The sequence below is a fragment of the Perna viridis genome, chromosome 11, assembly GCF_037379345.1.
Source record: "Perna viridis isolate PV_CMFRI_1.1 ecotype Kerala chromosome 11, ASM3737934v1, whole genome shotgun sequence".
Classification (NCBI taxonomy): Eukaryota; Metazoa; Mollusca; class Bivalvia; order Mytilida; family Mytilidae; genus Perna; species Perna viridis.
The window spans coordinates 29998081-30010271 of NC_142455.1; the positions used below are offsets into that span (position 1 = coordinate 29998081).

Here is a 12191-nt window from a genome sequence, read left to right on the forward strand (position 1 = left end):
ACGTACAACTCTTCCCGGAGTTCTTATCAAAATCTATTTATATATATTGTGCAATCAACACATCCCTGTTTCCAAAGACGAAAGGTGATGGAAAGAATAGTATATACGATTACGGATGAAAGGATTCAATTTGTACCAAATCAAATAGGTAAATCTTCAGACAATGCAGAATGAGAGCCACAGAAAAAATAAACGACTGAATGTAATCTCAAATTTATTTGACTTAATATGATGACGCCTGAAAAATATTATGTGTTACAATGTTAATATGTGTACAATAGCAAACTTGACTTGAATAAAACTCATATCAATATGTACTTAAAATTCCAAGTTACTAGAAAAGTAATTCGGGAATAAAATATATATCTAAGAGATTTTGGGAAGCGTCCAACTATTTTTCTTAGCAAAACGAAGTTTGAATATTTAAGACTTTTTTCATGACTGTTAGAGTGGTAATACTCGAACAAACTAAACCAACGCATTCAAAAATTTAGAAACTCACAGCATTTATGATTTATTAAAAATATCTTAGGTTTTTTGTTGTATTAAAATGTGTTCACTGTATACTCACAAAATAAGATAGGAGTTTATCAAATTAAAGAACACATTGATTTTCAGTATACAATGGCATCATCTACGGGTTCCTCCTGGTGCTCAGTTGTTTCACTTACTGCTGAACTACTGCTTTCTGTGATTTAAAAGACCTTATACAAATTAATTTTGGTTATTATTCCTTGAATGCCCACAAAAGAAATCACATTGAACATTAAACAGCTGTAAAATTACCACATGTAGGAATATTTTGAAATACACGAGGACTAGGGTTTGATTGACAACTACCTCGTCTAAATGCGATCGTTTGAAAATATATTTAATGTATAGTATACTTTTATAGAAATATGAAAATAAAATTGTGTCAAATCAGGGAGTAACCTTGTGCAAAGTGCATCATGCATATAAAACAAACTATGTCTTAAAACCATTTACAGGCAAATTGACAGACATTCAACTGAAATACATCCAAAGTAGACTTAAAAATACCTGAGCCACTTGATGCAAGAGTGAAGAGTTCCTGTTCCTGGAGATCATTAAAACAGTAGTCTTGATCATGGTACTCTGTGAAACACTTGCACCAACTCTTGAAGAAATTCTCACGACTGCATGATATCTGGTACGCTACATCAAATACAAGTATAATATAAATTTATAAAAATGAACAATATAAGTTTGCCAACAATACATTTAAATAGGAGATATTAAATGTTCACGTACGGCACTGAGATAAGTTTGAAAAAGCTATTACGACGTATTAATCAAACCATTACGAATCAAGTAATATAACCCCAGTATAAGAAAAGAATTAATTAACAAATCGATATTAAGATCATACTGGTATCGACTACAGGCTTCTAGAAATGCAAGTACATGCACTCTATTCATCTCATAGGGATTGTAATCTGGTTTCTGACCAATGACAAACCTATCAGTACGCAACAACTTACATTTTCCATGGTAAGTAAATATCTTGTGAACCAGTTTAAACCCCTCGTATTTGGACAGATATGTCTTGTAGTCGATTGCTAATTGAGTCAAATCATTTGCATGATTATTCGCAACATCACTGAGTTCCTTGGCATGATCATTGGCAACGTCGTGAAGATTGTTGGTATGCTGGTTAGCAACATTAGTTATATGTTCTTTGTGTTTTTCTGCAGCTTCACTGAGGTCTGATGCATGTTTCTCCGCATTGTTTCCAAGATCATCAGCATGGGTACTTGCGATATCAGTGATGTCACTGGCGTGGTTATTTGCAACATTATTAAGGTCTGTAGCATGTTTTTCGGCCGCATGTGAAAGATAGTCCGCATGGTTATTTGCAACTTCTGACAGAACATTATTATGTTGAATGGCAGCATCTGATAAGTCACTTACGTGTTTAGTTGCTACATCATCAAGCATATTTGCCTGGGTATTGGCAGCATCATTCAGATCATTTTTATGATTTGTAGCGATATCATTAATATCATCTGCATGGTTCTGTGCAGTATTCGTAATGTCCGTGTTGTGTTTTTCTGCTATATCATTTAGATTATTTTCATGTCGGTTAACTACATTGTTAAGCCTGTTCTCATGTTTGTTAGCAATATTGTTTAGTTTTTCGGCTTGATTGGTGATCAAATTCTTCAACCTCTCTTCATGATTTTTCGTTATATCGTTAAGATCATTAGCATGCGTGTTAATACTTGTAGACAGATCAGTGTCGTCTCCATAGTTAGTGTTTGCCTTAGGGAAATAAGGCAGTATCTCTGAAAAAAAGAAGTGAACAAAATAAAACCATAAAAAAATTGATGAAATAAGCAACTAGTTATTATCTGTAAAAAATTCTTTTTGTCGGAACCCTACATTATCTATTCCCTTTAACTGTATATTCGACTAATTGTGTAATTGTGTATATGTATGGTTCTGCCGAAAAAAACCAGGCAGGGGGTGATTCGTCATATTAAAAGGTAATCGATGAAACTGTATAAAAATATTTGTTAGGTCCTAAATATAATTCTTTCTATGTCTATACCCAGGGATCAGTTACTTATCGTGAAATATTTTTTGACTGGTTATAGGGTAAAAATTCTGGCGGAAAGTTTTCCTGTACTTTTGCTGTAGTAGAACATAACCAAAATTTAAGTGTTAATATCTCAAGTGGGCAACTTTTATTTGCACTTTTAATTTTGAATATAGTTTCTAAGAGGCCTAATGAATGATTTCAATCAAAACATATCTGGGTTTTCCTATTTATCTTGAACTTTGTTGACTGGTTATAGTGTACAAATACTGGCGGGAAAATTTCCTGCACTTTTGTGCAGTAGAACAAAACCAAAATTTAAATTTTAATGTCTCTCGTGGACTACTTTTATTAGCACTTACACTTCCAAATACAGTTTTTATGGGCCCTACAGAAAGATTTGCAAAAAAGATATTTGATATTAAGAAATCAATCTTTATAAGCATTTGCATTGTTTTAAGGTAGAGCTGTATTTAAGAACAAAGCGTTAGTGAAAGGCAGTTAGAGAAAAAAAAGTATGATACATATACGGAGTTCAATCGCTTTATCATTCTGAATACGGGTAACAACACTAATTCGATCCATAATCAAGTCAAGTCCAAAACAAATCTGACAAAATAAATATTAAATCACCGGTGTAGCTTATACTGCTATATTGTCATAATTGGTATATTAATGGTCATATATCAGTGCAAAGTACATTTTCCAAAAAGAAATCATTACGCATTGTTTAAGAGGAAACTTTGTATTTTGCAACCGTGAAAGAATATATACAAGGTTGTTTCTTTTTGTAACGTAAATTGACATACGATTTACGATTTGATCGAAATGCACAGCAATAATCCTATCAGAGACTTAAATTTTCTTAAAATGGAACATGGAGTAATCATGGGAACCAAGATTCAAGCGGACATCAAAAGATTATATTCCAAAGATAAAAACTTTACAGAAACAGGCACATAAAAAACACGAAATAACTTACCATGTACAAAGAAACAAGAGTAAATGAGCAACCCGGATTACATTAAAACTTGGACAGGTATAACGGTACGGTAAGGGTCCTCTACTTTTCTAGAAAAACCCGGCGAATTGCCCCAAAAATGACACGATTAGATAGCCTTCCTAAAGCGAAATTATACTATCTGACCGGTGGTTTGTTGACATCCATGTTTCAGATGTTAGAAATACATACTTTTTTTTTAAATCTTCTTGTGTAAATTTATTTTCACCACTGTTTCTTGATATACCGTAAAACATTAATTTTCTATATAGAAGAGTTCGCCAATCTCATTAATGATGTTATATTCACTAATTTGCATGTCAATAAGTGTCATTTTGGTTAGCAAATAAAACAATTGATAATTTTATGATTAGAATCTCAATTTTCAAAACTTTATAACTTTGTTATTTTATATCAAGTTTTGGTTCTGTAAAGCGTTCGCATAAAATAATTCATATCTTTTGTGTGAAATTATACCTTTTTAACTTACTATACGTAAACCTACATAAAATTGTAATTAAATCTTATGCACGTATAATCTAATTACTGAATATTTTTTAAAGCATTCCATAGATGAGAAGAACTTTATTTGCAATAATGGGAACAAAAAGACTTTTTCAATTATCTTTAAACAATGAGAAAGTTATGATGATTTTAAGTTGATGCCCCATGCCACACAAATGATTTTTGCCAACCAAAATCAAATCACACGTAAGTAATGACATCACAAATAACTCTCCTATGTTATTTACTATTTATTTTTTTTTGTGCTTAGTTGTTTTTAAATTTCTTTTCCAAATCGTAATAGTTTTCGACTGACATTATACGTATTGAAATCCGCATAATCAGTATAATTACAATACTAAGAGTAATCAAGGGAACCAAGGTTGTAGCGGCAATCAAAAGAATGTAATCCAGGGACAAAGACCAGACATGAAAAACAGACAAAGAACACAACAAAGAACATAACGTAACTAAAACCATACATATAAAGTAACAAAAGCAAATGAGCAACTCGGACTCCACTAAAAACTGGAAGCATGGACCAGGTGCACCGGTAGGGTAAGAGTCCTCTGCTTTTCTAGAAACACCCACCGAGTTGCTCATAAAAAGGTCAAAATATCATTGTTTAAGGAAACAATACCGATAAAAGCTCAAAACAATCTTAATATCAGCATACATACATTACGTAAACTTGTATTCAACATTTGATCTGTACTACATATAATAATAAGCTTTTTATATTGTTCCAGATATTAATGATACCGAGGCGGGTACTTCAAAAGAGGTAATCAAGCTGCATTTAGCAATTACATTATTTAAGAACCTATATCTATCTGAAATAATGTTCGACTTACTTTTATACCGGTATCTCTTGTGTCTATATCTATATCTACTAATTCTGTATTTTCTCTTTCTAACTATTCTAGGTCGCCTTTTCCTGTATTTTCGCTGCCTGATTATTCTTCTTATTCTGTATTTCCTTCTGCGAACGATTCTTCGTCGTTTATTTCTATATTTCCGTCTGCGAACAATTCTTCTGTATCTTCGTTTTATTCGATATCTCCTTTTGCGGACGACTCTGCGACGTTTGACTCTGTATCGTCTCCTTCGAACAACTCTGCGACGTTTGACTCTGTATCTCCTCCTTCGAACAACTCTGCGACGTTTGACTCTGTATCTCCTCCTTCGAATAACTCTGCGACGTTTGACTCTGTATCTCCTCCTTCGGACAACTCTTCGTCGTTTAATTCTGTATCTCCTTCTTCGAACGACTCTTCGTCGTTTGACTCTGTATCGCCGTCTTCGAACGACTCTTTGTCGTTTGACTCTGTATCGCCGTCTTCGAACGATTCTACGGCGTTTGACTCTATACCGCCGTCTTCGAACGACTCTGCGACGTTTGACTCTATACCGCCTTCTTCGAACAACTCTTCGGCGTTTGATCCTGTATCTCCTTTTTCTAACGACTCTTCGCCGTTTTACCCTGTATCGTCTTCTTCGAACGACTCTTCGGCGTTTGATCCTGTATCTCCTTTTTCTAACGACTCTTCGCCGTTTTACCCTGTATCGTCTTCTTCGAACGATTCTTTGGCGTTTGACCCTGTATCGACGTCTTCGAACGACTCTTCTCCGATTGACCCTGTATCGCCTTCGCCGAACAACTCTTCTCCGTTTGATCCTGTATCGCCTTGTTCTAATTATTCTTCGTCGTTTGACCCTATACCTTCTCCTACGGATGACTCTTCTTTTTCGATATCGTCGTACTACTCTTCGTCGCGTCACGTGACGGCGTTTAAATCGTCGATGTACCACTCTTCTACGATATCCTGTAGCAAGAAATGTTTCAAAACGGAATAAGATAAGAAAAGATTAGTAAAAAAATCATTGCAGTAAAGATTTTTCACAGATTATTTGAACATTAATGTGAAATGAATTTGCGATATATGTTATTAACAATAAAGTACGTTTGCAAAAAAGTTAAAAGATTAGTTGTATTAAGAATGCCCTGCAGTTAAAACACTTAGACCGATATGGTGTGCCAATTCTTTAACGATGACTCGGTTATTCCATTAGGAATATATATTTGTTAATATTTTAAGACATTGAAAATCTTTTTGCATTGCCCCAAGTACTGCAAAGGAAATTTAAATGTATGCATATCAAATAAAAAAAACCATCTTATATTGTAAATTGACTTCTTTAACTTACTTCTATGAACTCTTCTCCTTACGGTTCGACCTGAAGCATATGAAATTTGATTAAAGTACATTTAACAATCTATCTATCTATCTATCTATCTATCTAATAATAGTAATAAATTGGACATTCCCATCCTCCCCACAAAAATATTGAATGGATAACATTTAAATAAAAACCAATCTCAGAAAACAAGTTATAATTTAAAACAAATTCTTTATGTTTCGACAGTTTCTAGTATGTTCAAAAATTAATAAATATAATGTTTTCAGATCTGTACTCAAACCATCTATTTTATAAATCATATACTAGTAGCCCTTCAATCAAAAAAAAAAAAATTAAATTAAAGAAAGAAAGAATAAATAAAAAAATAATTAAAATAATATTTAAAAAAAAAAGGAAACAATTACCACTCGCACCATTCTTGTTGCCCAAATCCAATGTCCCTATCATATGCAACCCATTACGTTATAGATTAGTAAACATGGATTATGGATGAAATTGAGTTATAATTATTTCTAAGTAGTTCACATGCAAAAAAAGAAGATTACATTTTGCTTAATACGAATCTGTGCCTATTCCGATTACCCATTTATCATGCCCAATTTCCATTTGCCCCATACCTCAATGTCCCATGCACCAGGAAATTTAATTAATTAATGTTCTGTATATTCGAATACCTCAAAGCATTTACCAAAGAAAATTCACTTTAGTAGTAAAAAATATTAGTTTATTTATTCAAATTTCAAGAAAAATAAAAAAAAGTGTTTCTTTAAATGTATGTTTGTCACCAATAAAACAGAACAGAACTTACGTCTAAAGGTTCGTCGAACTGAAAAAAAAAATAATTTACACAATTCTTAACTTCTTTAAATATTTCATTTATAAAAACCAGGAGTGATTGATTTTGGGATTAAGCATTGTTTTTCCAGAATGTATCGATGTGTAAAATCGCAAAATTCACTGACAAAACAAATAAAAGTCCTTCGGATTTTAATGTCAAGTATGTGAGTGAAGGGACCGATTTCACACATCCATATATTCTGAAAGAAAACAATGTGTAATATTTACAATACCTATCCCTAACTATCTAAAACATTTTAATAGTTTTTTTTGTTCTTGTAGGCTTTTATTCATTGAAATTAACACCCAAAATTGACATTGAAAATAGCGGCATTCAACCGACAACGCGACATGATTGCCAATTTCAATATTCAAAGTATTTACGGGCTATTAATCACTGTTTTCTTTGACAAAATGCTGTTTTGAGTATACTATCCCGAAAATGAATAAAATAAGGCAAATAATTCCATTTTAGCCTTTAATTGGCTCTATCTTTTGTCGAAGCGATGATAGATATGTTGTTGAAGATATGTACAAGTAATTTACACTGTTTTTGTTTAAACAAAACTGCCATTGCTGGGGTCGTAAGAGGTGAACAACCAATTATAATAGAAGAAAAATGTAATTTCTAATTAAATTATAATTATAAATTAACATGTTTGTTGTATCAAGTATGTTTTTTTCCATATTTATTAAAACTTAATTTTCGTTTCGTTAGGTTTTTATTCTGTATTTGTTTCCTGGTTGGGTTCGGTGGATTTCTTTTTTTTTATGTATTTCGAGAGCTAGCTGACACAAGGAGCGTTGTTGGGAGAAATAGTATGTGTTTTACAACGTACCAGTTCTTCGATGATAGGTCCGTCTTCCGTGAGCTAAAATGGAAGAAAAAATCATATACATGTACTTGCAGTTTAGATATAAGTTGCCTAACATGCTAAAGAACATTTTTGTTCAAATTGAGATTACTTCGTGAAACCAATATGGTAAGAACTATTATGCAAAACCAAACTGTGGTTATTTTTTACCAAAGAACATTTTTTATATAATTTGAGTAACCTTCGCAAATTTTGGGTTGAGTGGGAGAAGATGGATTGTAGAGACCATGTGGGGAATGGAAAGGCGATTTTTTGCAGTTGACTACAGCGTAACATGTAAATGACTAAATAATCATAAGCAATCATGCATAGTTGTTAATGTTTTGTGTTGCATCTGAAACAATACTGTTCCGTACATACGATTTTAAATCATTACAGTGAAAAAGTTGTATTTTTATTTGCATTCACAAGCATTATTCTGAACATATTATAAGCATCAATGATACTGACTACTGTCACTGATACCCAAAAGAACACATTTATAAGCCATAATTAATATCCAAAGTGGATAAAACATATTTATATTCGTAATTTAAGGTTATTTGAAATCTTAAGAATAAACGTCGTTATATTAAAAAGGGTGCTTTCAACTCATGATAAACTAACAAATATAATATTTCAGGAATAACCAAATACATTTTAATAAAAAAAAACAAACAAAGTGAGTAACTATTTACTATATAATCACTGAAAAAGTGGGTAACTCTTCATTATATACACTATTGTATCTGTTCATAATATACTCACTGACTCCACGCCTTGTCCATGTTCGACGAACTGAAATGAAATGACCATCAGTTTCTTTATGTTATATATCAACAGCCGTAGATCTACATGGAAAGAGTTTTTGTTTCTTTCTACAAGCAATCAATAGGTATAGCTTACCAATGCTATTTATGTTATATATAACTTAAATGATTAAATGTTGGATTAAACGTTTCTTCTGATTGGTTGACATTTCTTGGTTTTTCAAATAGGAAACATACAATCTCTCATAATGAACTCGTTAATTTTCTTACACCATATTTAAAAAAATGAAATAGAATATGCTTTCTGCTGATTCGAATATAATTGCTATCAGTCGTGAAAGGTTAATAGGATAAAGACGTTGTTTCTTATACCTAAATCTGATCTTATCCAAAATTAATTTACATTTCAAATAAAAATGAAAAGAACAAAAGAACATACCGACTGAACGATATCCTCCTCTTCTCCCACCTGTAAAATATTCATTACTTGTTAAAAAAAGATTTTTTGGAAAATGTCCCCAAAAAAATGAAAGAAAAATGAAACAGAGCTTTGTTTGTAGTCGTTTACGGAAAAATAAAACTAAATATAAAAACAGCAATTACACAAAATAAAATAAGATTGAGGAAAAGCTCAGTATGTCATATGTCATTTTTAAAAAAAAATTATGCATAGTTTGCGAAACATGAAAATCCATATAAAGATATACTGAATGATTTAAAATGAATTTTAGTTGGTCAAGTTATGTATGTGCCTGAAATAATTTAACCTAAATTTTAAGAATACTGCTATGCTCATAGTTCAAAATTTCCAATAGATAATTAGTCAATACACCACCTCAGTAGAAAGTTAAATAACTAGGACACTTAGAACGAAACGTTTCGGCTGCAACGTAGAAAGAGTAATCAAGGGAACCAAAGTTATAGCGGTAATCAAAAGAATGTAATCCAGGCACAAAGACCAAATATGGAAAACAGACATACACAACAAAGAACATAAAGTAACTAAAATCATACATACAAAATAACATAAGCAACTAAGCAACTCGGACTCCACTTAAACTGGGAGCATGGACCAAGTGCACCGGTAGGGTAAGCGTCCTCTGCTTTTCTAGAAACACCAGCCGAGTTGTTCATAAAAGGTCAAGTCCGGGGTAGACAAACGAGGAAAGGAAAACTAAGACCCGTTGAATAAATCAGTTTTCATGGTGCAGATTACGTGTTAGTAGTTGACCAAAATTGTTAGAAAATATATATTTGTCCAATAATTACTATTATCTCGTTTCCCAATATCACAATCTCTGTTATGTCAAGCATTTTATTTGCATACTTTGTATGTGACATAAAACATGTCTACAATATGTTTAATAAACCTATCATTAAGAAAGTAAATAATAAAAAAACTTATGCCTGATAATTGGAAATAAAGTAGGAGTCACATTTTTGTTAATTTTTTTTTTGGAACATAAATGTCAATAACCACTTCATGTTTTGAAATACTTTCAATTCCGTGCTGAATTTATTGGCCTTTACCCAATTTCTTTAGAAATAAATTTTAGCATGCAACACAACAGTAAAACATACCTCGCCTTATACGTGCTTCTGATATGGCCACTGTAAAATAAAAATGGAACCTTGTTAAGTGTCGACCAAATATACCTAAGAGTAATTTTTAGATCAATTCAGATACACCAAAATCCAAATACGTAGACGCTTATGATAACAGAAAACAGGGTAAATCTACATAAACTATGCAGCGAAAAGAATGAAATACAATGTTTTGATATTTCGATGGTTCCTGTACGTTAAAAAATAACTCAATAAACGTAATATATCGATATGACAATTATTCCTTTGTAGAAGTGTTACGCTTTTCTTCTTTAATCTGAATTCTAAAATCGTTTTGAATAGTCGCTTACTGCAGCAATATGTATTTTATATGGCGAATCAAATTATTATTTAAATAAACAATACACAAAGAAATACAGTATGAACGTACATATCTCCAATATCTGTTTCAACATTTTGAAAATCAGAAGAATAAAATATAGATTCCTTGGGACAATTTTTGATCAAGTTAGTTGATAAATTCGCAATTAATGTTAAAGTAATCAAAAATTGACTTTTTGACTTTACGCAAAAAAAGTATTATATTTCTGGGGCGTTTTAAACAACTGGCACTTACAGCACATTTTGTGTCAAATTGCATTTTGACACTCTTAATATTCAAATTTCAATTTAATACGTACACGCACGGCATTGCAAATTTGGAAATTCATTCTGTTGAGTATGGAAATGTCGTTTAACACTACATGCCTTATTAGGTTCTATTAAAAAATAGATATATATTCACAATATGTAATGGCGTCCTATCACCGTCACACGTTATTCTTCAAAGTCTACATGTTTCCTGTTGGCAATTTAGCCGTCATTGTCACCAAAAATGCAGAATTTATAATAGGCGATGACGTCATAATAAGAAAGTGTATTGTGACGTCATAACATTCATCTTTTTGTGAAGTTGACCACTGATACCGAAAACGATTTTTTTCATCACGAATATATGCAATAAATGTTAGTTATCGTATTGTAACCAAAGTTTGGCCTTACCATTCTTATTGTTTCAAACTAATCGCTCGGTGTAAAATAATGAATAGAACGATAAAACAAATCTGTAAATGAGTAAAGCATAATATCCCCATGACTTATTTCTTAAATGAAAGTTAACCTCCACATTATAACACAAACCTGCTATTACAATGACCAACAGAAGGACAAACAGTCCTTTAGGCATCTTGACACCCACCAACGGACACCAGGTTGTCTGCTGAGTAGATGAAATTGCAAGTATTTATATGCTTTACTTGTATAGCATTTGATCCCATCTGTTACTTGCCTTACATTTACTTTCTGTGTTCACGATGGAAAAAATGAAAGATCAAATGGATTAACTATTTGAAAAATGTTAACCTCCATAAACACGACCCAAACGTGTCCTGTATTTGAATGTTGAAAAGAATCACACTTCATTGGTTTTCTATACATACATAAGCCTTTTAGGTTCCGAATCATGAATAAATAAAAAAATATTGTTCAACTGATTTGCTCAAAGGGTAAAATAGTGTTCGACCTTGGATGTAATTGATCATCCCACATTTATGGTATGACATCTTGCTATATCGTCTTAATGTTCTGGTTTCTGAATTAGAAACAATATCTATAATATGTATAGACTAATGATTACTATCATTAACGTTAAGCTAGATATTACTATAATAAAGTTTTTATCATATTTGAATCAGCATCTTTTTTTGTAGAATGAATTACTTTTTATACGCCCCACAAAACGGAGATATGCTCATTGCTGAAATGCTATAGTGCTTTTACGACAGAAGGGGCCGTACTTTTTCTAACAAAATATTTGGTTTGTTAATTATATTTCACAATTCATATATCACATTAAAAAA

At 32.0% G+C, this 12191-nt stretch overlaps 1 protein-coding gene across 1 annotated transcript; it reads right to left on the reverse strand.

Moving 5' to 3' along the window:
• Positions 1-201: 201 nt before the first annotated feature.
• LOC148603677 (uncharacterized) lies at positions 202-11543 on the reverse strand. The gene is made up of 12 exons (XM_088553414.1): positions 11473-11543; positions 10309-10338; positions 9167-9196; positions 8726-8755; positions 7943-7975; positions 7075-7092; positions 6273-6302; positions 4919-5890; positions 1503-2306; positions 1042-1176; positions 572-688; positions 202-238 (listed from the first exon to the last, which is right to left on the reverse strand). Exons 1-11 carry the CDS (start codon positions 11516-11518, stop codon positions 615-617), a joined length of 2202 nt encoding a protein of 733 aa, XP_088409540.1. The 5' UTR covers positions 11519-11543; the 3' UTR covers positions 202-238; positions 572-614.
• Positions 11544-12191: the final 648 nt, after the last annotated feature.